Below are 27,051 nucleotides of genomic sequence, written 5' to 3'. Positions count from 1 at the left end.
ATCTCCCAGCCCTCTCAAGCTGGGCTGTATCTTCCTCTGAAGAGCAGCTACAAGCAAGCCTTTCTTCTTCTGCAGACAGGAGGAGATCAATGTGCACTTGGAAAGCCATCAGCAGAGCTTGCAGCATATGAACAGCCTCCCCAATGCACCTTTGAACTCATTCCTCCTGCATTTGTTTGTCTTGCAGATAAAACTTCACAGCAGTGTTTGGAGAGAAGTCTAATGAGGCACCACTGTTTGCATAACAAAGCAAGGCTTCCTCTTCAGATGTCCAACACTCATTAAGCATAATTTATATTCCAGCTAATCTTTGAAAGAGGGTAAAATATGGAGCCAAAGTTTGTTTTTACATTGTTTGGAGAAATGCATTGTTTGTTTTAAGCCCTCGGTTGCAACTGATAGTTGATTTAAAATTCAGCATAATGATGATTTGTGATGGCTGCGTGTTGTCCAGGGGAGTGTAGTGTCATTGACTCACATGGCTTTAGCACTCTTCTGCATTAGTTATTGAACAAAGGAAAAGACAGAATGGATGGCTTCCCAGTTTGGGAGATATTTCAGCCTGTCCATAAAGCACAAAAAAACTGTGGATTTGTAAAATACTGAGGGTTTGTTTGGTTCTTTTTCCCTCTGATTCATGTTTGCTTAATGTAATAATGCACTGAACAGCAGGTTTTTTTCTTTTTCAGCCATCCTGCTAGTCACCAACACGAGACCCTTTGAACGTCACCAGGTGCCTGCAGTGAGGCACTCTCAGGGTGATAAGGGCACAGCCATTTGTAGAGGCTCCTGATGCTGCTGGGAGCCTTGGTGACTCCATGTAGTGATTTCATGTGGTTTGCTGCATAGAGAGAAAACCAGCAGGTTTAGCTGGGTGCCTAAATATCATTACAGGCCAGTGTGTCAGAAACAGTAATTTCTGACGAGTTCTGACAGTTTTGTAATTCTGACAATTACAAAAGTAATTTCTCAGCATTCAGGCTTTGTTCACATTGTAGGCACATAAAAAGTATCTGATCCTATTGACTCTACACTGCAGTTTTGTCCCTCAGACTACATAAAATACTCTACCTTGCTCCAGCTGAAATACCCAATATATTTAATTTGCCTCCTCTAGGTTTATTGGAAGATGAGAAATTTCTGATAACATTTATCCTCTGTGTACTTCTCACTGAGACTCACCCCTTCCTGCAGGTTTACATTGTAATGATGGATATTTGAAAGCACCCTTCACTTTGCCATGAAAATGATAACCTGAGCTGTGTATTTGAACAGCACTGAGTTGTCCAGACAACATACAGACAACAGAAGAGAGCAGGATTTTTGGAAATTACTTGGGATGTTGGGTGGGTCAGTGTTGGGGTACTCTGCCCCAGGCTCCTGAGGTGGCTGGACATGCTGCTGTGTGAAATCCCTCCAGGCCCAGGTGATGCATTTCCCTGCTGTGTTCTGTAATGCTGAGCTCCAGCTGCTCAGGATCCTCATCTTGCTTGATTCATCACATCCACAATCCACTTATGGCTGTTTTTAAAGGCAGCACCAATCTATAGAGAATACATTTATTCATTCATTTATTTATTTTATTGTTTTTCAGGAAAAAATGCTGTAAGGGTTATAAGTTTGTTCTTGGACAATGCATCCCCGAAGGTATGTGATTTCACTGTTCTTACACATCATGTCCCCATGCATTTGTCTTTCCCCATCTGTCCTCTTCTCCACATTGTCTGGAAGAGCAACCTGATACAAGCACAGTCTTGGCCATATTTCATGTGTCAGTGTTGGGGGGAACTGTTTCCCAGAAATTGTTGGGAAAATAAAAAGATCAACAACTTCCAACAGTTCTGCTTTGCATGCCAAGCCTTGATCCTCCCCTAAGTACACGTGGCTGCACAGATCTTGTGCCATGACCTGCTGCAGTGCAGACAGAGGAAGGTGTTCTGCCCTTGGCTGGGTAGCTGGGAGCACTCAGAGCACCCAGAACACCTTTCCTGGGTGTTGGTTTTCCCCTTTCATCCCTCGGATCTGGTACAGCTGTCAGTGCACAGGGAGATGCTGAGCAGGTGAGTTAGTCCTGCCTTTAATTTCCCATGGGAATGGCTTCCTTGTCATCAGGGGCCAAGGAAGATGCAGATTTAATCAGGATAGTTCATGCAGTAGTAAAAATGGATTTGATTTAGATGAAACTGGCTGTGAAGTTGTTGGACCACAAGAACTGCCAGGCAGGAATAAATGCCCAGAGATGACATGCCAATAAACTTTTTTTTTTACAGAAAGTAATTTTAAAAGTTGATCTATGACAACACATTCTTCTATTTGATGACATATGAAAAGCGTTACTTGGCCTGGGAATTTTCCTAGTTTGTGACTGTGATGTTTTGGAAAAAAAGTGGCAAATTAACATACTGGAGAATCAGATGGTTTTGAGTTATAGTGTCCAGCCAAAAGGGATTATAATCCAAACTCTAATCCTAGTGGGTTTGTTGTGGGTTTGTTGCTGCTGCTGTTTTTTCATTCGTGTCTTCTTTGCTGCTGGCTAGAAACACTAAAACAATTGGTGGATTGGTGGGGGCAGGGACAGGGAGAAAAAGAGAGGGAAACAGCTCATCATGACTGTGCCTGGAGGAACCAGGTGGGGTTTGGGTGAAATTGGTGCTCACACGTAGTTCCTCATCCCATGGCTCTGCTGTGAGTTTTGTCTCAGCATGTGTGACATGGGTGACAGTTCCAACGTGACACAGACACTTGGAGGAGGCAGCTGTGTGCATTGGAGGCAGAACTCCTGAATCCTTTCAGAGTGGAAAGAAACCAGGACTCTACAGTCTGGCCTCCAGCCTTCCTACGGATTTAAGAATTTTCTGCACTGGCTATTCACTGAATATAATGGATACAGCAGGAGAATTAATAGCACCAAAAATAAAATTAGAGCCATGGCGATTTATTACTTTGGCTTCTAATTTTCATCTCTTGAGATGTTAGGTGATTATGAAAGCAGCTTTTATTATGTGCCCACTGACTTTGTCTAATACTGCTTTTCAGCTGCATTTCAGTAACCTGAGAGTTTCTGCCCCAATTCAATTCTCTGCTGGCTGCAGCTTCTCTCCCTTTGTTTCTCCATTCCCCCTTTTCAGCTTTATCTGTATTTTGCCTGGAACTTCAGTGGCCACAGAAGTTGCTATAACATTGGAGACAATGTCAGGTCCTTAGTACAGCGACGAGAAACATGATTTACTGAAGTATTCGTTTCACTTACTCTGTTACAAGACATCACTTGGCTCTTCACACATTGTTTTGGCATTATCTTGACAGAGTAGCTGTATGAAATCCATATCTCCAAACAGCCACATAAATGCATTACAGATGTCAGTTTATTAGAGCACATCTGCACCTTTTAATCCAGTACTGGCACATTGAAACTGTGAGAAGTAGTTCCAGCCCTGTCTTCTCTGTGATTTAGCAGTGGCTGCAGGGAGGAGGGTTGACAGAGGTGTAGATCCTCCTTTTTCCACCCTTTAATAGCTGCCTGGGGAAAACACCCATCTCCTTCTGGGACAGCCATTCCTTAAACAGACTCCCAAAGGCTTGTGGCTTTGTCCATGTCCCTTACTGGCTTTTGTCCTGTTATTTTTCATTTGCCCTTGAAAAGGAACAGAAATCAGTGTAGTACAGTACGAGTCTATGCCTCCAGTTTCTGCGTTTCATTTGTTTTGTACTCTCCTTCTCCCTGTGACTTTTAGCTTCAGGACCAGGGAGCAATCACTCTCAGGAAACACTGAGTGGCATTACTTCTGTGTGTCTCTCCACAGCATCTCTCCACCTGTTCAGCAAAGTGGATAAAAAAAACAGCTCCTCACCTTTTTCTCCTCTGTGATCTCCTTTTTCTCTGCTTTGGAAACTCACAGCTCCAGCCAAGTCCAGTCTTGTGTCCTGTCTCATGGCATCATAGAGTGAAGAAGGGTCAGGTGCAGTATGGAGCAGTTTATTTTGGAGACCACCCTTCCTACTGCTGGTTTGTTTCCTGAGTTGGCTACTATTGGTTTGTTTCCCAAATTGGCTGTGGAAGAATTCAGAGTGAAATACTCTAATACAGGCAAACTATAGTCAGATCTGCTTTTTCCTTACTAATGTTGTTTCAAAAATTTCCTTGGTACAACTTTCCATGATGTATCATCATTTCTGAGTTCATTAAAACTTATACAGAGACACTTGTTTTTCTGCTTTGGCTTTCACATTTTCCTAAAGTCTGGGACAACCTGATCCTCATATTGTATGGTTTTGATCCATCCTCAAACCATATTTCTTAGGCTGAGCTGGAAAACAAGGGAACACAGGAAGGAATGTTCATCTCTGGTTCTGCAGAGCACACACAGGTGGTGCAGCAGAGTTTGCCTAATTCCATCTCAGTTGTGAGGACTGTTTCTAGGGAAATCGTGTTACCTGGGACCAGAGCCCTGGGGATACAGCTCTGAGACCTGCCTACAACCATTGGGTGACCTGGGTTGACTGTGTGTAGCCACCAGCAGGGATATTTGTACTTCCTGGACCCTGTGAAGGTAAATGAGGCAATGGACATGATGGAGCTGTGGACATGACATCCTGAGGTGGACCTGAACACCACGTTCAAAGACTGGTTACATTAAATATGGTGACAGATGGATAAAAAGAACTGGCATTGTTTAGTCTAGAAAAAATGAGGCTGAGAGGGAGACATGATAAGGGTTTTTAGGTAGGTGAAAACTTGCTGCAAGGGGGAAGGTAAACTGTTCTTTATGGCTGAGGAGGAAAAAAATAATGGGCCTAAGTGGCTGTAAGGGGAGTTTAGATTAGATATGAGTAAAAAGCTTTCTGTCTGCAAGGATATTTCATCTTGGGACTAGACTACAAGGCAGGCCATATCCACCCCTTAGGGAAAAGGAAAACTAGGAAAGGTTTATGCATAGCTACTCCTGCTTGTGATGGGAGATGGCCCCTTCCAGCATTGTTTTTTCTGATTTTGTTAGGGCACATCTATTCATGGGAGCACAGGGAGGCCAGAGCTTGTTTTACCTCTGCTCTGAATAGCTGAACATGGCACAGGCCAAGTCCCACAACTGAGTGGGTGCACTGGGTAAGGAGCAGCACTTTCACCTCCATGCTGGACATACCGTCCTGTTCTCACTCTTCTTTCCACTTCAGTGGAAAAAGAAAATTGCAGCCATGCCCAGGAAAAACACCAGCAATGCTTTATAGTTGGGACTGTTTAGTAGTGCCAAATGTAACAGGAGTTCTCAGCCCAGCATCACCTAAAGAGTCCAAACTACCCCCAGACTGAATGGTTTGAAGGCAAGAGTTATGTTTTCCTTTCATGGCTCTGCACTGTTGGACCCTGGTTACTGCAGGGGGTCCTAGATTGCCATTCACCACCACAGCACTGTGGGCAGGCTTCAAGTTGTGAAACAAGAAGGAAAGAAAGGATGTCCATTATTCAGGAGGTGACAAGCAGAATGCTTGGCACTATTACAGCAGTATGTCTATTACAATAGTACATTTTTTTAAGGGGTTCTGGTGTGACATACAGCATCTTGTTAAGTCTCATTTTGTGTTTTTCTGTATTTTGGCATGCTATCACTTTTAACCCCAATGCTATGCATGTGCTCTATATACTTCATACAGAAAATGTGTTTTCATTTGCTTTACCACCTCTTAGCTCATTTTAATTGTTTGGAACAATCATCGTACCCAGAGGTATCTGCTAGTCATTAGGGTGAGTCAATAATGAGTTTTAATTATGTATATGGAAACACAGTGCTTTGCTGGGAACTTGCTTGAACCACTTAGATTTGTTTGGACATGTTAGGTCTGGAGCACAGATGAGATATTTCTGCTGTGGCCCCCAGTAGCCACTCACAGGATTGTCACAGCCAGCTGCATGCTCTCTGCAGGGTGATGTTCTGAAATGGTCACAGAAACTGACACTTGCTTTGGTGTAAAACCTGACCTTGGGCAGTGCCCAAGCTGGTTTTGAGACCAAATCCTGCTTCACCTCCCAGTGTCTCCTGGCAGATGTCCCCCATGGTGCTGCAAAAGCCTCACACCCATAGCTGGGACTTGTCCTTCTCCCCCAGCCCTGCCGCCAGCACCATGCCAGGGGCCACATCCAGCCCCTGACAGGACAGGGATGCGGGTCAAACCCCACTGTGCTCTGGTGCCCATCCCTGAGGCTTCAGTTCTGCTGCTACACAGCACTGAAATTAGAAACAGATTTTTCCTCCTTTAGGTTTCAAACAGGGACCTCAGTCTTTGGGGATTTCTTTGACATACCCTGATCTGCACACTGGAGCTCTTAAGAGAGATGATGGGTTTGTAAAAATGCACTCTTTGCCAGAAGAATTTCTCTTTGAACAATTAACATGTGATATAATTAACTTTTCCTTGTGTTATACTTTCTGTCTGGCTTTGGCAGTAAGCATCATGGTTTCTCACAGTTCTCTGCATAGGAAATGTTGCTATCAGACTTAAAAATCTGGTGAAGAAAACCAAAAGAAAATTTTAGGTAATTTAATATTTCTATGAAAAGAATTCCTAAAATCTGCCAACTGCAGAAGCGACTCTTGCTTAAAATACAGCTTTAAAAAAATAGTCTAACTACTGTAAAGCTGTGAGTAGCAATTACAATTTTAATATATTCCTTTGCTTATGTCTCATGAATGTTTTATGTCTAGGTTCCTACAGTCTTTAAAAACAATGTAACTCAACTTCATATTAATTAGCAGAGACATGAAATATTTGCAATCTAAGTGTCATCCATCTAGAGACTTTGGTATTTTTCCTAAGCATGTTTTTCTCTCCCTTAGACTACGATGTCTGTGCTGAAGCTCCCTGTGAACAGCAGTGCACAGATAATTTTGGACGAGTCTTATGCACTTGCTATCCTGGATACCGCTACGACCGGGAGAGGCACAGGAACAGAGAGAAGCCTTACTGCCTGGGTGGGTGGATGAGCATGTTGAGCTCCTCCCTGGTTTATCCTGTTTCCTTAGGTCTTTTAAGAGTCAGTTTGGATCTGAAACCTTTCTTATTCTCAGTATTATTATGGAAAAAATGTGGGGGCTAACTATGTTAAGAATTGAGGTACCTAGATTCCCCTGAAATTATTAGGAGGTATTACCTACAACAAGACATACACACTCAAAGACTTTGAAGTGTCAGGCTGATGTAATTTTTCCTTTAATTTCTCCTGCAGGTTGTGAGCCATATTTGCTGAATACGGAAGCATTATCACCAGGCCTAAATACTAAAACTAATCCTTGGGGTTTAATTCAGGTGGCCAGTAAATAATGCAGGACTGATCTTAAATGTGGCTAGTCCTGCCCTGCCCTGTATGGTTTGCCATGCCAGGGAGCCAAGGTTTGCAAGACTGAGCTTTGCTTGTGAGCTTTTCAGTGCAAGGAGACTGTCAGAAAACTGATAAAATGCCAGGTGTGCTGATAATAATAATAATAATGGTGCAGCTTTCCCAGAGCTCCAGACCAAAGATTCCAGCTGCAATTGTAATTGTGACGCTGCAATTACAAATTTGTTTAACCACAAAATCTCTTTTACCTCTAAAGGAAGTCCTTTATTGTGTTGAAGGTCTGAACCCTCCAGCTACAGAACACTTCTAATTTCTGCTTCTCTCCAGATATCGATGAATGTGCCACAAGCAATGGGACTCTGTGCTCTCAGATCTGTGTCAACACCGTGGGCAGCTACAGGTGCGAGTGTCACGAAGGCTATGTCCGGGAGGAGGATGGCAGGACATGCACCAAAGGAGATAAAGGCAGGTGCTAAATGTACAGACTAAATATCCTGGGTCAAATGGATGTCTAAAGGATTGGTCTGTCATGAAGAGGAGCTGTTCCTGATGCTACACGTGGAGCTGGGGATCCAAAGCTGGGATATAGCTGATGCTCCTGGGGCAGCTGGGCTGTTGGCTGGGCACCTGAGCAGCCCTGCCAAACTCTCTCCTCCAGTGCACAAATACACTGGCAGATGTGGGAGGCATCTTCTCCTAGGGAAGCAGAACAGCTGAATAATGAAATTTACCATTACAACTTCAGTTAGATCATTCCTGCTGGATCCAGTTGCTAAAAGCTGTAGTTTGCTCCAATACTAGCCTGGATTATAACTTTTTTGTGGTCCGGAGCTAAGGAGACAGGAAAAAAAATTACCAGATGACAAGCCTTAAAAAATTTCACTGATTTCACCTGTTAAATAATTTCAGTAGTTTTAATTTGTATTTACATGCCCACATCTGAGATTAGTGAATGGCCCTGTGTTGGATGGCTAGTGCCCCTTGGCCCTTAGAGTCTCAGAAAATTCATTCTTGGGAGACCAACACATTTTCCAAGCCTTGCTTAAATCAATTTCTAAATTACATTGATTAAGACCAAATGCTGCTGATCTGCAATTAGTTTGTGTGTCCTGTGGCTGGGGTAAATTCTTTTATTGCTTATTTGTTTGTTAATTTATTTACTTATTTTAATGAAATGTGATGGGAAAGGGGTAAATGTGAAGGCTCATTTTTGCATGTCACTGTTGGTTCAAAGTGTATACATGTGCTGTGTACAAATTATCTTAAAGGTTTTGACCTCATCCTAGTTATTAAATTACAGCATTTAGAATGTTACAGATTAAATACTGATATGAAAATTTGAAAAGGAAGGAGAAAGAGAGCAGTGCTCCAGAAAAAAAAAAAAAAAAACCAATTTTTGATGAATGGTGACTTACCACATGTTCATCAATTAATGCCTGAATGCGGTATCACAGGGTGATCCAAATCCCACTGGATGGCCAGAGCAATTTATAATTTTGATTTTCATCTGAAAATGTGTAACTGGAGCCACTCCATTAACTTTAAGTGTTCCTTGTAGTTTTCAATTATTTTTTTTTCCTTATCAGAGTGCATGCGTGTGTGTATGTGTGTGTGTGTGTGTGTGTGAAAGGAAAGATATATAACCCAGATAATCCCTTTACAAATAGGGGGTCTTTTTTAACTTTGTCACTGGATGATACAGTAATTCAGTAAAAGCATTCAGGATAACCAACAATTCGAAATATTCAAGGCTGTGGGAATTATTCTACTGCATAAAACCCACCATTTTTACACTGAAAGTACACGGCACATAAAAATGTCAGTTCCAGCAGATAATCTGCAATGAAATGCCCACCATCTCTCCAGATATCTCCAAAATCAGCTGTGCGAAGAAAAGGATGCCTTCTGGTCAGTCACCACGCTGTACCCCACATAAAAATTACGAATTTTCAGACTTGTGGTGCAGATGAGAAGTCCCGTCCGTAAGTCATTCCGGGGAGAAGGGCTGTGTAAGGAACCAGCTGTAGGGACGCTCCACCCTGCGGCCAGCCCCAGCCCGGCACCGCATCCCTGCCGGAGCGGCCGCCCAATAAACACATCACTTGCTGTTCATCGAGAACACTCGGATTTTCTTTCAGAATTTAGTGTGAGAGTGAAAAACACGGGTACCCCCCTCCATCTCTAACTAGGGTGCATGTTTTCCGGGAGATACAGCCGTGTTTTCATCATTCCTTGCCCGAAGGATGCAATCCAGACACGTTTTTGGCTCTGTTAGTGGCTGCAGTGTAGTCACTATTTTTTTTTTTCCCTCTGTGAGTGATTTGACAGAGAGCTTTGGGTCGGTGAGTGGACACAAGAGGAGGGAGCGTTTTTTTCTTGCATCCACAGTCCCATTTGATGGAGACAATACAGCTACCCGTGCAGAAGTAGGCAGATGAAACCATCTCAGCAGGCTGAGCCCAGATAATACAACACAGATGATCAGCTCAAGCGCCTTCCTGTGAAGACCGCCCACAGCAGAGCTCCTGCAGAGCTCTCCCCTGCCAGCATCTCCTCCTCTCCAGCAGCAAGGCACAGCCTCCAAGCCCATACACAAGGAAAACACATCACCCTCCCAAGCAGATCTCCTAGCAATAGGTGCCACAGGGCTCACCAGAGTCTCACCAAGATTAAAGGGCTCCCATCATACGTGAGCTAGACTCTGTGTTCTGAGAGCCTTTTATAAAATGGGGCTGCTTCAGGCCTTCTTCAAAATAATTTCAGCTTCCCTGTGTAGGCCTGTGCAATGGGAGCAAGTTATGTAAGTGGCTTGCTCAGTGCTGGCCCAGCTGACCCTGGTAGGTCACCTCGGTTCTGTACCATGCATGGCTGGCTCCATCTAATGGCCTTTTGCCTCCACTGGCCTGTCCTAGGTGACTTCTGGCTTTATCCACACTTTATTCTGGCTTTACTCTTAGTTAGGTTCTGATACAGGGTTGGATGGGGGTAGAGCAAATGTTTGATGGATGACTCTTTCCCTGGGCAAATCATCACCTCTGTCTGGTACGAGTTAGGAGGATTCCACCTCTCTCCTGGGATGTAGCTCATGCTTGCTCATACAAGGGTCTTGGACTTCTTCCTCCGACAAGTCAATCCAGCCGGCTTTGCAGAAATCTCACTGGTATGACATTTCCCAAACATTAGCTGATCCCCCCAGCATTCATCTCCATGGATTGTTACAGCCCTATTTTATCTGTATTTGTCAGCCCCATGTGTCACATCCTCCTGGAAGATAAACTGGGTTTTATAATGAAACACGAGGCCAAATTCACCGCTTCTTAATCTGCATATAACTCCACAGATTCTGGTGGGATTGCATTAGATTTCCAATAGCAGAGGCTCTGGCAGTTTCTCCCCATGACTGTGTGCTGCTTTCAGCAACATTTCTTAACACAATGATAGAACTCATTTGGTGAAATAGCTATTAAAAGAAATTTTTATTGAGACTAGTACAAAGTCCAGATTTATTGGTCTTTGAAAAAGAAATGAAAAAAAAGTTGTTGGTTTTTTTTTTTATTCCTTATGGTTCCATATACATCCATCTGTAACTCATACAAAGGTCCAAAAATGGGCAAGACACTGGGTTTTTCTAAAGGAAGATGAAAAATTGGAGAGGGAGGAACAAAGCTGACTTGTGGTCAAGAGCAAATTTATTCTACAGAAATGTAAAGTGTTGTCTTCATTACAGAACATCAGTTCCCTCTTAAGGAAAAAAAAATGCCCTGCATGGTGCAGAAAATTGCACCATTGCAGAAAATCTACAAGAGAAAGGTTAGCATTGGGAATATAGGAGAGAAGAAGGAAAGCAGAATATGCTGTGTATTCTGGTACCTTCACAACAGTGCTGGAGCTCCTCTGGGAGGTCTTGGGGCTAAATAGTCTTGGATCCAGCATAGCTGAAATTTGGTGAAATTCTATTCTGTGCTATGTAGAGTCCATCAGCAAACACCAACTATTACCATCTGGACTTAAATCTTTGAGGCATCTGAGCACTGCACAGAGAGCTGATCAGGTACCAGACCTGTGCTGGGGAAAGGGCTGGGAAGCTCAAACAACAGTGTGTGCTTGCTGCCATAAAAATGCCATAAAAATGGTAAATAATATGTGTAATATTGTAAGGCTGTTGGAGTGCAGCCATGGGAACAGGCAGTTCATGACTGGGGGAAAAACCCAAGCCTTTGTGTCCCAGTTTTCCAATCAGTTTTCCAATCAGTTCAGTACTAATAGCTGTCTTAATGCTCCTGGTTATTCCAGCATCTTGACCTTACATCTCTCTCCTAACTGATTAGCAAATAAGCGAGATAAATTTTTGTCTTCTAAAATCAAGCATGTCTTATCTGTCATTATAGCCAATGGACTAAACATACTGAAAATCAGCCTTTCCTAAATATGTGCATAGGTGGTCCATATACAATGGATCAGATGGTTGCAATCTTCCATACTGGACCCTACAAGTATTTAAAGTCAAGTAGTACATAATACTGTTAGTATTAGAAACTTCAGGATTCATTTAAAAATATGCAGATGTTTCAAAATCAATACACATTTCCAAAAAGATGAAGGGTATTTAAGGGTGTGTACAAGAGACAAGTATAACACAGTAACTCAGCATGATGCAGTTGATCCTTTTGGAAGATTTTGAATATTCTCTGGCTTTAACAGGAGCACCTGCAGAGTTTTTCCATTGCGGGACACGCTCTGAAAGGTCGGTGTTCAAACGTGCCCAGCAACCCTCCCGTGTAACATCAAGGACACAAGGCATGTGTAACAGCAAGGCCACACATCATATGCAAAGCCTCTGTAGATTTGATATTTCCCAGCAATGTTGAAGAGAAAAAAACTCACCTGGAGTTTGCCAGTATGTGTCACCCTGTGGTTTGGAAACCAGATTTGTCTTTAAGCAGACATCTGTTACAGCAATGCTTGTTTGCTTGCAATGCAGCACTGCCTGACTGTGTGGTACTGGGGAAAGGACAAAAATAACATTTGTGATATCTCTCACAGTTTCAATAACTTAATGGATTCTTGAAAAGATCCTATTCATGCATAGTATCAACAGATGTGACCCTTCCTCTTGCATGGTTTTAAATCCCTGTCATTAATCTCAATCCTCATCTCTGCTCAGGCTGATTCCATCACATGGAGAATAACCCATGTCGATAAAGAGCAGTTTGTGCAAAATGAGCAAAATAAGCATATTCTGAGGGGTTTTACTGTAATTTATAGCATATGAACATTTGCCCCTTAGGGGACTGTAAATCAGTTCAGATCTATGGGGTTAGTCTACCCTAAACAAAAAGATAAAAGAAGGGGTGTGAACTTTTCCAGGTATTAAACAAACGAATCCTCTAGGGACTGTTAACTAGAAACAGCTGCTTTAAAAATGTGCTCAGAGCTGTCCCTGCAAAGTTTCTCAGCCTTACATAGAAATTCAGTCAAAGATTTAATAATGGCAGGATTCCCTTCTCTTTTCACAGTCTGGGGAAATATAACAACTTTCAAGTTGCTTTAGCTATCACTTTATGAAATTCTTTCCCTTGGATCTTCATGTTTATAGTGGAAACTGCTTTCTTTCAGCTGGGCTTCCTGAGAAATCTGAAAATGTGGCAAAACCGGGGACATGCTGTGCCTCTTGTAAGGAATTCCATCAAATAAAGCAGACAGTTTTACAGCTGAAGCAAAAGGTATGAACACTGGTCACTCACGTGTTTACCAGACCTGCATGTTTTACAATAACTGAGGCTAATTTTTATGTTTGTAACTTTCACTGACATGGATGGCAATATATTTTAAAATTATGTAGGAATGGCATCTCTCCCTTATGCTCCTGTACAACTTGTAAGCAGATTGCTCCCCAAGTTCATGGAGCTGTGTTACCAAGCTCGTGGTAACAGAGTCTGACAAACACCCATCCCAGGCTGAGACCAGGTTTCTTGGCAATCTGTGCTAGGCCTGAGCTTTTCATTTACTCTGAATGCACAGGATTTTGGACATGATCCACCTTCAGAGTAAGCAGGTGCAAGACATTTCATAGATGCATAAACATGATTCTTCATTAATAGGATGCTGATACAAGATTCTTGCCAAATAGGTGTAGGACTAAACAAAAATATCACTAGTTTTAAATATGACTTTCCCCTTAAAGAAAGAAAAACCCTCAGTCACAAACCTTTCTTTTTGTTTTCACCTATTCCCATGTAAATGCATTTAGAAATTTATTCTGGGCTTTAATTGCACCCATGTGTAGCTTCCTTTCGCACTTTAGTAGGATTGAAATAATGCAAAGACCCAGCCTCAGATTTGGAGAGCCATATGCAGGGATGCAGGTTTAATGCCCTTTTTGGTGATGTCTCCTTGGAACACGGAGGTTCTCTCAAACTGAAGCTCTCTGTAGGAATATTCTCAGCAATTCATGCTGACAGGCTGTAATTATTTCACCCAGAGTACTCTATTAATTTCTTTCCATTGTGCCAAAACACGATTTGGTGTATTCACTCATGGCACTTGATGTTACTCCTTTCATATTAAGAAGAAATAAATCTTTATTAAAGTGAAATTCATTGAGGTTGGAGACACTCTTTATCTCCAGAATCTCAAAACATCATGTATTCCTTCTGAATTAGTATGAACACAAACGTGAAAGTGGCAGAATTTTGTGTATGATGGAAATTCTGTTTTTCAAAAATATGGTAGCAGAGAGGTTAAAAAAGATCCATGTTTTTGAGTAGCTGTTTATCCAGCTGTTGTCCATGATGCTGAGCAGGCTCACACTGACCTCCAGGGATCTGGGGGTCACATTGTTGGCCACATTGTTTGCTTGAGAATTGATTGATGGAATTAATGGAAGTTTTTTGTGTCTAACTTCTGCTGTTAGGTGCTTGTGTTCAAAATCCATTCCAGGAAAACTCAGACCACTGATACCTGTCACACTGGGCATTTGCACAGTAGCTGTGGACAAATAAGCAGCTCACTCTTTCTTCATAGCTAAGTCCTGTCATTGTCCCTAACTAAATTTGTCACCAGTATCCCCCTAGTGAGATGTGATTGACTTGGGATCCTCAGTGGGAGCCCACTGGGTTGTGCTCCACAGAGAAAGAGCTGAAAGAGGAGGTTCCTGATACCCTCAGCAAATGTTGCCCCACAGAAAGGAGAGCTTTTGTCTATGCTGAATGGAGACCTGGCCCCATGGTGCTTCTCTGCCCAGGGAGACATCAGCCCTCATGTTTCACCAGCCACTCCCCGTGGCCAAATTCTCCTGGGGAAGACATCTCTCAATAGCTGTGGTTAAAGCCGCTCTGTTTTGCATAGAAAAGTTCATTTCTGTCTGCCAGGGAGATGGTTTATGAAATGAGTCTTCAGTCTTGTGGTTAAAGCTTTCAGATTTTTTATGAACTTTATTCAAAATTGTGGTTAGCAGAAAAGCCTGTCATCCAATGAGACACACTGTCCTGACAGAGTAGAGGTCTGTGGGCAGTCCTAGGCTGATCTAAGACCTTGATGAAAGGAAGAAGAGTGGAGAGCTGAAAAACTGGGGGAAAGATATCTGGCATGCTGACACACAGCCAACAATTAAAAAAAGAAAAAATCGAGTAAGTCTGGTCCTATTGCACAGATGTGTTTAAACATCTTAATTAGAAAGCCATGTTCCAAATCACTCCTGACAAGCACTGTCCAGTTTTCTAAACCACAGACCTCCTAGAAACTATGCCAAACTCCAAATGCAGCATGCAAACACAGCACATGGAAGTCTTGTTTCTAGAACAGTCTCTCTTTAGCATTTACCCTTGCTGATGTTTGCATGCACATGGGGAAAAAAAAAATATTATTTTCCAAAGGCCTTTAGGATTTGGAGCTGTAGATGGAGAAAGCCATGGTTACCCTGGACTAGGACCCTGGTTCATTTGAAAGGTGAAACAGAAATTAGGCCAGTGAGTATAGCCAATAGCTAAGAGGATGTGAGTCAACAACAAAAACACATGGTTTGGCCCAGTGCATGTAACAACCATTTTCTGCCAGAAGATATCAAAGAGCAGTGATCTAGACCAGAGCCTGGGTATTTTGGCACTCCCAGTGTGTATTTCAAGTCCAGCTGAGTCAGTGGGGAAGCATGCATAGATGCTTTCACAGCAGCTATGTGATTTCTTTTCTAACTCACTCAGTTGTTACAACAGCCTGGCTGGCAGGAACAAGTAAATATTTAAACATCAGAAGAGAATACACTTCCAAATCCCCTTCATGATGAGTCTTTGCCACTAAATGCACCTTTTTACTCCAGTCTGACCATTTGCAGTATAACTTGGAGAGTATTCATGGCTGGGTCTTTGTACTAAGTAACATCTATTTATCAACTGATAGAGCTATAGATCCCCAGAATGAGATATTCTGAGAAATTTACACACAAGCTAAAAAGAGCACTTCAGTTAATCTGCCACTCAACTGTGGCCACCCCTAAGGAGAAGCATTCACTGATGACACTAAAAATATCCTCACAAAAACTACTTCAAAAATATCATACTCTCAGGTAGCCACATGATTTGACTTTTTGTCTCTGTCTTAGCATGGCAGCATTGGCACTGCAGAGTCCTTAGCTGATTTGTGTCATGTAGTGGAAGTTTTGCCCCATGGTCCTTGCAAGCCTTTCCCTTCTGTCCAGCCAGGAACCTGGCTCTGTACAGGACACACCTCAAGGAAACAAAACTTTTCAGACCAGAGCCAGCCAGTGGAGCTTCCCATGCTGGTCCCTGTCCAGTGAGGCTGTGAGAGCCCCCAGCTACTGAATTTTCCTCTTCAGCCCCAGGGGTAGGGTGTTGTGTCCCACAGAGTAGCCCTCTATCTTCAGTAGCCCCACAGTTTGGTCTGTGCTGCATTGGCTGGGAAGTTGGCTGAGAAAGCTGCAGGGTCACTGGCAAACAAAGCACATGCTTTCCTTAGAAAAAGCAGAGATGACAGCTCACCCTAGGGCTATAGGTGTGCTGAATCCCCATTTTCTGTGTGAAAACCAAATTCACAGGAGTGAGAATATAAGAAACACCCTGTGGGACTTCTGTGAAAATATGACCTCATCCAGCCACTGATTTCTGCAGGAGTGGAGTGAATCTACCAAATTTTTGTTAGACTTACGTCATGATTCTTAATTTGCGTATAGTGCAGTCATCTGGTCCTTGGAACTGCAATTCTCTCCAAAACCTAACTCACAAATGGCTGATAAATCTTGTGATCATGTCATCACATTTTGAGTTCCAGTCTCAAAATCAAACTGGTGTTTCGGAAATGCCACCAGGAACTATCTCAGCATTTCCAACTTTTTTTCCTTCAGAACTGTTCTGTGCATTCAATCCCAAACTGCAAGCAGCACTGCTGCCTTTAAATTCTAATCCTTAAACAATTGCTTGTTTATCAAAGGAAATTTTCCCAGTTCAGGTAGTTATTGCTGGTGCATAACACTGTGTTTTTTCTCCTGTGCATTACAAACATTAGATTTGGAGTAATGGCAGAATATATGTCAAATAATTACAGAAACAGGTAGGAGTCTTGAGAACAGCCCAGCTCAGAGAATTCTAGATTGCTGATTAGCTTTGTCAAAAAGCAGGAGTTGACATCTATTTTATTCAGTGCAGTTCTCAAAGGTAAATGTTGCAAATTCAACATCAAATTATCCAATGAGCCAAATTCATTCAAGAAGCAGCAAAGCTCACCCAGGGGTAGGTCTGTAGTGCTATTGCTGAAAAAGTTTTCCAGTTCAGTTTGGCAGAGCAAAATCCCTAAGTCTACATGCAGCCACTCACCACTAATAAACTTCTTTCCTCTCTGCAGACCAGCCTCCTGGCTTGTCATCTCCCTTCAGCTACCTTTTAAGAGACTAAACTGTCACCCTGAAAACTCAGCTTTTGAGCTTGCTGACATGGTTTTCTAAAGACTTTCCCAGGACAGTAACTGTAAACATAGATATGTGTACATTCTTTCTGTTACATGTCTTGTGATGGGCATCTCTCATGGCCAGTGCAGTGGGAAAGTGTTATCCTGACCATCCAATCCCTGGCCGTGGTCAGAAACCTATAAATCCTCGGAGGAAAAATAAACCCTGCTCATTCTTTACCACACCTCAACCTGTGTCCGCGTGATCTATTGATCTTCAGCGGTAACACTAAACATTTACAGAATATTTCTAAATATGTTTAATTATTAAATATATACATATATTTTATTGTATAATATATATAATTTTTATATAAACATGCATTATTAAATATATTCAACTGGATAGATGAATGTTTCCTGGATAATTAAACAGGTAATGGATAATGACCCTTCTAACTATAGTGTGCAATTCTCCTTACATTCTCATTTATTTTATCTTTGTGTCTCTTTGCAGAACAGATCCAGATATCTGATGAGTTAAATAGTGTGGGTACTTTCCAGAGCCAGATTCACAGTGCTGGTGTCTGAAGCACAGAGTGCATGCCCTTATCTCTGATATCTGGCTCTGACATCCAAGAAAACACTGAATTTCATATAACACCATAAAAATAACTGTTAAATAGAAAAACTAAAAGTGTAAGAGTGTGGATTAGAAAATTTTCTTAAGTCACTGGGTGAAAAAGTTAGAGTTTAAACTAGTTTAGAGGACAGAAGACAAGATGGAAGATTTAGAGTGTTTTCTCTTGTTAGGGTGTTGTTTTCTTTCTTCCTCATCTTCTTCTAGAGGTTTTTGGGTAGTAGTAGGTGATTGGTTAGAAAATGCCACAGTGCAGCACACAGGTCACTGGGTCGCTAAGAAAAATAATTTACCTGTCTATTGTTAAGTGGGTGAAAATAAGTATAAAGATAAAAGAGCTGTGTATTTCAGGGCCATTTTGTGCTTCTCAGGCCAATTTGATCCAGGCAACGATGGGTTGAACTTGAGCAGAAAGTCTGGGGAAGACCTGCCAAGTCTTTTGATTATATATGAATAAACACGAGAAACAAGAAGCTAAGGTGCCTTTGGAGTATCCTTCCTGAAACAGAACTGAGCTAAAGGAAACTCCCTGTGAGGGAGTATCCCAAGGGGCTCAGCCCTGAGGAGACTGACATCACCAGCAACACACAAAGTATTTAGGGTTTTCATAAAACCTATGGAAAGTTAGTGGTTTGCTGCTTGTTCACATGAAAGCTTAAAGAATGTGATTTACCTGTCTGAACAATAAGGTCTTACATGTTGTTTTTTTTTGTCTTGGCAGGTTGCTTTGCTGCCAAATAACGCTGCTGATCTTAGCAAGCAAATCACTGGTGAAAAAGTGCTTGCCTCTAATGCATATATCCCTGGCCCCCCAGGCCAGCCTGGCCAACCAGGCCCTCCAGGTAAGACCAGAGGAGTGGAAATGTGCAATAGTGCTTGCACTAAAATAGCAAGCTTCAGTCTTCCAGTGTTATATGATTTCATATATTTCATATTTTGATTGATATGTTGTGTTTGCATTTGTGCTAAACTTAAGAAAAAAAAAAAAAAACAACAACTTTATGGTTGTTATGGTCAGCCTCTGCCAACTGTCTGACATCATTCATTGTGACTCCATGTGTTTCTTGGCATGCAAGAGTGTTTGTCCTGTATGTGTTAAATTTGTCCCTCTCCCTGAGATATCTCACCTATTTCAGTTGTCATTTCCTGTATTTTAACCTGTCTTAAAACACTGTCCATTTCATTTCAGGAATATCTATTGGTTTAGCTCACTTTCAGTTGTAGAGGAAAAAAATGTCCTTTCAGTTTGTAGGAGTTTGTGCCAACACTTTTATCTTTCCTTGTCTGATTTGTGAGGATTCTTCTGCTGGTTTTAAGTTGTATTCCAGATTGAAAGGAATCTGAAAAGTATAACTACACTCACACCTTCTTTGTTAAGTTTTTGATTGGAACAATGCAAAAACCAGAAAGATCCTAAAGCCCAAACTTAATCCAGACACCTCATATCTGGTGGCCAGCAATACTCAAAATTTTGCAAATGCAGATCTAATTTTCGGTCAGCAATAAATCCAAGCATTGTGCTGGATTTCAGAAGTATACTTACCTCTGTAAGTTTAATATTTACTGGCAAATATTCTTATGAGGATTGATTTAGTCCCTCCTGAACTGCACCTCACTTTCCCATTTATACCCCCTTTTGCAGTCTTGCTTTGTTTTCTGAGTCTCAATCTTATTTTCCTGGAGGATGAGTATCTTCAGTCTTCAGTTCATCCTAAGTGCAAGGACAGTATGTTAGAAGTTCTGTAATACACTCTGAAGGGTAGAGTGGGTTGCTTTGCAGTCCCTCCAAGGCAGGCCTGACCCTGCAGGTCTCCCACCCACTCGGTTTCCCCATGACTGAGCTGTCCGAGGTACTGTAGAAATCTGCTCCCCTTTAAACCACCCCTGCTCAGCTCCTCTGCTGCCCCCCAGGAAGAGTCCCAGGGAGTCATCACTGAACTTGAGTTGTCTCCTTTTGAAAATCCTAGCTGTATATATTTAGTCCTGCTGAATGCTTTCTACTCTCTGCCTTTTATTCTTTGTGTTTCATGTGCCCAGTACGAAGTGTTTCCCCCTCTAACCATGAAGTGTTTTAGCTAGTGACATTTTAATGGTCTTTATTGTCTGCAAATGTTGATTCAGGTGCCTGATTTTCTGGTTTACGTTTCCTACTGTTTCTCTTGAGCTAAACATATGTTTTCTTGCCTGGCTGCTTCCTAAAAAGTAACATGCTCTGCTGAAACAGCAGAAGCTGAAAATGATACATGGAGCCTCTTTTGCCCCTAACACATTGGCTCTTGCACTGGGCAAAAGAGAGGTGCAGCCCCCCATTGGAACGGGCTTGCTGCTGTGGATGTCCATGACCCAAAATTCACATGAGTTTTCTGAGGCTTTCTTTTTATAAGATGTTCCTCAAATGTGATTTGTTCTTTGTCTGAAAATGAGGCATTTGTGCTTTTCTTTTCATTACCAGTCTGTGTCCCTAAGCACCTGGCAGACTCAAACTCTTGTTATACACAAGAATGAATTGTTTGCTGGTCATCTCTTGTAGCTACTGTGAGAGGGGTTAATGTTGTCTCAGACAGCTGCTGATGTGCAGATGCAGATAAATTGGTTGTGTTGTTGTGGAATTGGGTGTGTTAAAGTAACCAGCCCATTGGGTCTTTAAAAAAATTGTCATTCCCCACTTCTTGCACTGATGAAGTTTCCTGAAGGCTTTCCCTGGCAAGTAACTTTTGTTTCTGATTTCAGGGGCTCCAGGACCTAAAGGGAGTCAAGGAGCTCCTGGATTACCTGGACCTCCTGGACAGCCAGGCCCTCGTGGATCAATGGGACCTATGGGCCCATCTCCAGACATTTCACACATTAAGCAGGGCAGAAGGGGCCCTGTGGTCAGTATTCTTGTCTCCTGCCATGCACAATTGCCCTTATCTCCACAACTTCTCACACCCTTGTGAATACTCTCTTTTCTCTTGCAGGGCCCACCTGGAGCCCCAGGGAGAGATGGTAGCAAGGTGAGGAGAGGTACAAATTTCCATTAGATGGGTACATGCATATGTGAAGTGCAAACTTGCTAGAGAGACTCTGCATACTTGTAGTCACACCCTTTTACCACCTCATTTCCTTTGCTAAGATGAAAGCATCCTGTTGTCCCACTCCTTCATGTCATCCTTCTGCTGTTTTGTGTTTGCCATTCCTAAAGTTTTTCAAATAGTCCTGACAGGCTGTATGTCACACAGCATTCTTTTCTTTCTCTGAAGCTCTTTTGGCTTTTCCATGAAGAAATGTTGATGTGTTAGCCCTTTTCATTCATTGTGAATTCTTCCTGTTCATTGATTCAATTGTTACTGTACAGGAGAAATATCAGAAGTGCCCCACTCTGCTCCCACTAGAATCAGCAGCAATGTTCTTGCATTCTTCCTTCACTTCCTTTTCTTTTTCCAAACAAGCATCAGCTGATGATTCTTGATACGGGGACAGTAAGGGAGGCTGCAGAAGCAAACAGTGATTTTTTAATTTCCTTTAATCACAACAAACTGACTGAGGTGGTATTGATTACAGGGGGAGAGAGGAGCACCAGGACCAAAGGGGATACCTGTAAGTATTCCACACATGAGGACTTTCCACAACAGAGTGATTTTGACTACTAACCACAGGTCAGACAAAAGTTAGAGGAAAAAAACTCCTGTGCTGAGAAAACAGAAAATACACATACATAGGAAATGTTTGAAACAAAATAATTACTTGTTTTCATCCAAACATTTTCACCTACAAACCTCTTCTCTTGCTGGGTGTGTGACTGAAGGCAGTAGGCACACCTCTGCCTTACAGTGGTGCTGGGACACCTTTAGAAGGCAGAAAAATGCAGGGTGCTACTTAGCACAGTTCAACCTCTGCTTCCAATGGGAATTTGATCCCTGGAACCTTTTAAAATCCTGCCCCTCATTTCTCTCCAATTTGGGAAATTATAGGTTTTGAGTTCAGAAGAAGGAATGAGTATTGATGATCTGTTTCTAGGTGAACTTGTTTAAAATAAAACTCTAGGGTCCCCAGCACAGGAAGGACGTGGACCTGTTGGAGCAAGTCCAGAGGAGGCCACTAAGCTGATTAGAGGGCTGGAACACCTCTCCTATGAGGAAAGGCTGACAGAGGTGGGATTGTTCAGCCTAGAAAAGAGAAGGCTTCAGGGTGAACCTAGTTGGCCTTTTAGTACCTGAAGGGAATCCACAAGGAAGATGGAGAGGGGATTATTCACAAGGCATGTTGTGATAGGGCCAAAGAATGGCTTCAAACTGAAAGAAGGCAGGTTTAAATTGGATATTAGGATATTAGGATATTCTTTACTGTGAGGGTGGTGAGACACTGGCACAGGTTGCCAGGAGAAGCTGTAGATGCCCCATCCCTGCAAGACCAAGCAGGATGGGGCTCTGAGCAACCTGGTGTAATGAAAAGTGTCTCTGACCATGGCAGAAGTGCTGGGACTACATGGTTTTTAAGGTCACTTCCAAACCACTCTATGATTCTATTCATTTACTTCGGGTATTTTCTCATCAGTTCTGGTGGAGTTGATTTTTAAGAGCGTGCTTGGCAGGGTGTGCTCAATATTAAACAGTTTCTTTTACTGTGTGAAGTCAGCTAAAAAGAAATAATGATTTTCTAAAATCAGATACTCTCTGCATTGTAATTACCAATTACTTAGTAAGTGATGGACAGCAGCGAGGCTACCATATTGAAAAGGCACTTGCCAAGTAATAGTTTTAAAAGAATTTGTTGATTAATCATTCTAAGAATGTAATTTCTGTTGGTTTAATAAGCAAGAACACAAGAAACCAAGATTAATCTCTTCTATTCCCATGAGGTTTCAAGACATTCTTATGAAGCAAATGAATTGTTAAGTGACAAAAGGGCTGAGCATCTTGTAAATCTAGGCTCTGTCTGCAAAAACATTTGATTCTTTTGAAAATTGTTTCCTGATCAAAGTTGGTTAAAAAACAGATCATTAGCTTTTGGCAATTGATACAAAGGAGAATTTTACTGAACAACCCCTGCATGAGTAATTCTATCAGCCAGGTTGAAAACTGTTTTGGATTATTATTAATGGCAGTGCCTTGTGACTGCAGGGCCCACCGGGTTCATTTGATTTCCTATTGCTGATGATGGCAGACATCAGAAATGACATTGCTGAGCTGCAAGAGAGAGTCTTTGGACACAGGACTCATTCATCAACAGAAGAGTTTCCATTACCTCAGGAATTCACAAACTATCATGACACAGTAGATTTTGGATCTGGAGAAGACTACAAACCACGGGCAACATCCAGAAACACCAGGATACGGAAGGCAGACCATCCTTAGATATTCCACTGAAAAACAAAGCTTCTTCAGAATTCTTCAATATAAAAAATGCACTGACAATGTAATATATATATATATATATATACATATATATATATATATATATATAAAATTTCCCATCTTTCTTTCTGCTTTTCCTGAACCATGCTGCCTGTACTGTAGCTTTCCTGGTTCATGGTAGCCTCCTTGCAGAAATTCCATACTGCCAAGCCTGCACTGTGCATTGTACCTAGACTATCAAAAAATCCTTCTTAGCATATTATATGATTAAGGCATGCTCTAGCTAATAACACAGATCACAGCATTCCATCTGCCTGCTTTGCATTCTATATCCAAATGACCTAGTACACAAATTTTGCCAGGGACAGAGGATTAGCTGAACATCATCCCTGAATGATGTTGATAATGAACACCTTGGTCCACAGTTACTTTATGAATGCAAATAAATTATACCACTGAATTCAAGTCTCCAGCTCCTGCCCCCAGGCTTAGGAGAGTGTAAGAAGTGGATCCCTGTTTCACAGCAGAGGCCATCTGTAAGTGAGACATGTCCTCTATTATGCTTCATCAAGGCAGAAAAAAAAAATATATGTTGATGGATTAAACAAAAGTGATGCTGCTTGATCAGGAAATTATTTGGTTTTGTGTTGCTAGAGTATTGTTCAAAGACAGTCAAAAGATGTGTGTGTCCTAAACTACTCTAGGACACACACAAACACAATTTTTTCTTTACCATTATCCCACTGCTCAGTATGAAGGCCAGTTTGCTTTCTCAACAGATTCATGTTGGATACATTACACAAAGATGAGCAAGATAAAGGGGATGTTTAAAGCAGGAAACCAAATCAAAATTTAATCAAGCAGGCTTATTGGCAAGAACAAAATAAATCCCAGCCTTGCAGAAAGAGCCCGGTTCTGACTTCCTGCAGGTGCATGTCTTCCTTGGTGAAATTCTGAAGTCTGAGTGAAATCAAGACAAGAAAGAGACCTCATGTTTGCAAAGAGCTTCCACCTGTTTTGTTCCTCTGCTGCATGAGACCAACCTAAACGGCTTTCACCCAACTGGAGCACAGAGTGGCAGCGTGTTTGGCTGGGTGTGTGAGGAGTGTGAGAAGGTGCAGGAGTGCACATGACAAAACATTTCAACTGGTACGAGGATGGCTAAGGTGAGGTACTGCACATGGGATCCTGTACTTGTGAATGGGGATAAAAGGGAGTGCCCTTTATTTACACTGGAAAATTGGATGCACAAGTTATACCATACCTCATGGATGATGTATGTTGCCATTTCTTTCAGATTACCACAGCTGCTGAGGACTTTGCCATGCTTAGAATATAAAGGAGTATATTAAGCACAAAATTTCAATGTTGTGTCTGCGTAGCTGCTACTTCTACAGTATGTTTAGTGTTCAGTAGTGTTCATGCCACAAATGCAAAGAAAAAGTTGGTTTTTTGCCATGTTTTTCAGGGCTTGCATGTTGTAGTAGAATAAATACAGGTAAAAATATAAGAAGGGCTTTTCAGATAATACGTAAAGGTTTGGATTCCCTTCCATATTCTCTGGGCCAAAAGATAGATGGTGTAATCCTGACAGCATCAGTACAGGTCATGCTGCATAAACAGCTGGCTGTCTACACTTTTCCGTAACTTCTGTGTACTGTCTTAAAAGAGTATGTTCATTCCTTTAGCCATTTCCCAATATCTCACTGCCACTAAGCCAAAAGCCAGGGCATTAGCTTTTAAGAACATGAATATTCTGTATTTCTTTTCACATTACATCTGTATCATTATTTACAAAGCAATGCCTAAGTCGTGGGGATAGCTGAAAAAAAAATTATAGTAACCTTACCTTGTGGTCCTTGGGCTTCTCCTCTGAGTGGGAGGAGCTCTGCCAGGAGCTGCAGATTCAAGTAATCTTGTGAATCACATAATAAGGGAGAATTGAGGAAGGTACCTGTGTCCAAAAGAGGGATGGTCTTATATGCAACAGGCTGGAAAAAACCTCGAAAATAGAATGAACTGAGGCATTTGTGTCTTCTTAATTGCAAACAGGCAACTAAGTTTAAATTACATCATTTATGAAGATGCAATTTTAATTCAATTTGTTAAATATCAAATGTTGTATTTTTAAATCTAGCAAATTATGGAACCCTTGCATATGTTTACCACTGCACTCTGATGGATCAGGCTGGTTCCCACTAGAGAATTAGTAGCTGCAGGTTTTTGACCATCAGATACTGAATGATCTAAGTTATGTTAGATGAGTCACTTCCTACATATAAACTAAATGATATTGCCCACTGCCCACAAGGTGATGTTCTAAAAAAGGCACTTACTTTAGTTCTAAGTTCTGCTTTTCCAAATAGAGGCACATACCAAATGAGAAGTTCCCAAAGTTTGACCATCAAATTCAGGGAGAGGTGACAACTGCCCTGCTTGTGCCTGGGGAAGAGCTATTCTGAGACTGGACCAGAAAAGCAGATAAAATACATATTTCACTGTAAGTACAGCAAGTTGTGCTACAGATTCATAAATATAAGCATAGCACATGTTTACACGCCTTTCTGAATGGAAACCTCAATTATTTCCCTTTCTGGAGCTGGCATCATTGGCTTTCAATTTTCAGTACTTAAAAAAAAAAGGTAACAGAATGTGTTCCTTGGGTTTGCCCTTGTCCTTACCCTTCTCTGTCCAAATTTCCTGCTTCAAAACTGTTTGAGTCCCAGCAGCAAGGAGGGGCCACTATGGCAAAGACCACCCAACATGACATAGGAATTTCTGCAGCAGGGAGAGTCCCTCTGAGCACAGCCAGCTGGGAAGGGTCAGCCTTTGGTCTGCATCCAGCTGAGATCTTTGCATGGAACTTTCTCATTTCTGATCATCTGTATCATAACTCGTATCAACAATATTTCAGTCAGATTTCAGGGTAAACACATAAAGACTCAGAAAAGTGTCATTTTCTTCAGCATACCCAAAGTTTCATAAAGTCAGAGCAGAGGAATCATTTCCAATCTTAAGTTTTATTACTGGTAGCCAGAGAAGTCATTACCTTGCAAATTATTTATTACTCTGTGGCTCCAAAAATAAGAAACTCTTCCAAGAACCCAAAACAAGAAAGCAGAAACTTCTACACTCATGGCTAGTCTCATTACCAGGCTCATGCACATGACAACTTTGTTTCATATAAATGGTATGTATAATTTTATTAGAAAGAAATATTATTTTGATGTTAAGACATCAAATTATAAGCAGAAGGATAATAAAGAATTTGTTATTTTATTAATATTAGAAATATATTTAATGAGAACATTTGCAAGAGTGTGTAGTGATGAGAAAATTTTGTTTGTTAATGAGTTTAACAAAATCATGAATCTTGAAAAATGTTTTCTTTCAACACTGTGCCGAGTACATAAAAGTTTAGTCTTTCTTGCAAAGCTGTAGTTCTGGCACACAAGAATTCCTATATAGTCAGGCTAAATTAGGAAAATGAGAGGAAAATTAATTGTAAATGGAATTAGGGTAATGCCTGGTGTTGCTGTTAGCATCACAGCTTGCACAGCCTTCTGCCTAGAAGTATTTCAGAGTTAATGTACCAAGTCCCAGAGCAGCAACAAAAGGTGGGGGTGGGGTCCAATTCTCTGTTAATGTTACATTTTAAAAAATCCTTATGGTTGTTCCTTTTACACATTCCAATAACTATACTGTTCACTTTATTTATATATGAAATACTAAAATGTGTATAAGATGACTGTGATTTTATGATGTATTCATAATAACAAAGATATTTTTTCTTACACTGTTGGTAGTTGCTTTTTTATTACACATTGCCCTTTCTCTGGAACAAGAGTGACGTT

At 41.5% G+C, this 27,051-nt stretch overlaps 1 protein-coding gene across 1 annotated transcript in view; it reads left to right on the top strand.

Moving 5' to 3' along the window:
- Positions 1-26,991, top strand: part of CCBE1 (collagen and calcium binding EGF domains 1) — a 96,063-nt gene extending 69,072 nt beyond the window's left edge. The window contains exons 3-11 of the mRNA XM_015653581.1: positions 1,595-1,647; positions 6,831-6,965; positions 7,658-7,795; positions 12,947-13,053; positions 18,586-18,706; positions 20,595-20,734; positions 20,822-20,857; positions 21,405-21,440; positions 22,964-26,991. Coding sequence (XP_015509067.1) covers positions 1,595-1,647; positions 6,831-6,965; positions 7,658-7,795; positions 12,947-13,053; positions 18,586-18,706; positions 20,595-20,734; positions 20,822-20,857; positions 21,405-21,440; positions 22,964-23,197 — 1,000 coding nt within the window. The 3' untranslated portion in view covers positions 23,198-26,991. The remainder of the gene's footprint in view (positions 1-1,594; positions 1,648-6,830; positions 6,966-7,657; positions 7,796-12,946; positions 13,054-18,585; positions 18,707-20,594; positions 20,735-20,821; positions 20,858-21,404; positions 21,441-22,963) is intronic.
- The last annotated feature ends 60 nt before the right edge of the window (positions 26,992-27,051 follow it).

This window comes from Parus major, chromosome Z (genome assembly GCF_001522545.3).
Source record: "Parus major isolate Abel chromosome Z, Parus_major1.1, whole genome shotgun sequence".
Lineage (NCBI taxonomy): Eukaryota > Metazoa > Chordata > Aves > Passeriformes > Paridae > Parus > Parus major.
The sequence above is the reverse complement of the archived record's forward strand: the minus strand, read 5'-3'. Positions and strand labels throughout refer to the sequence as shown.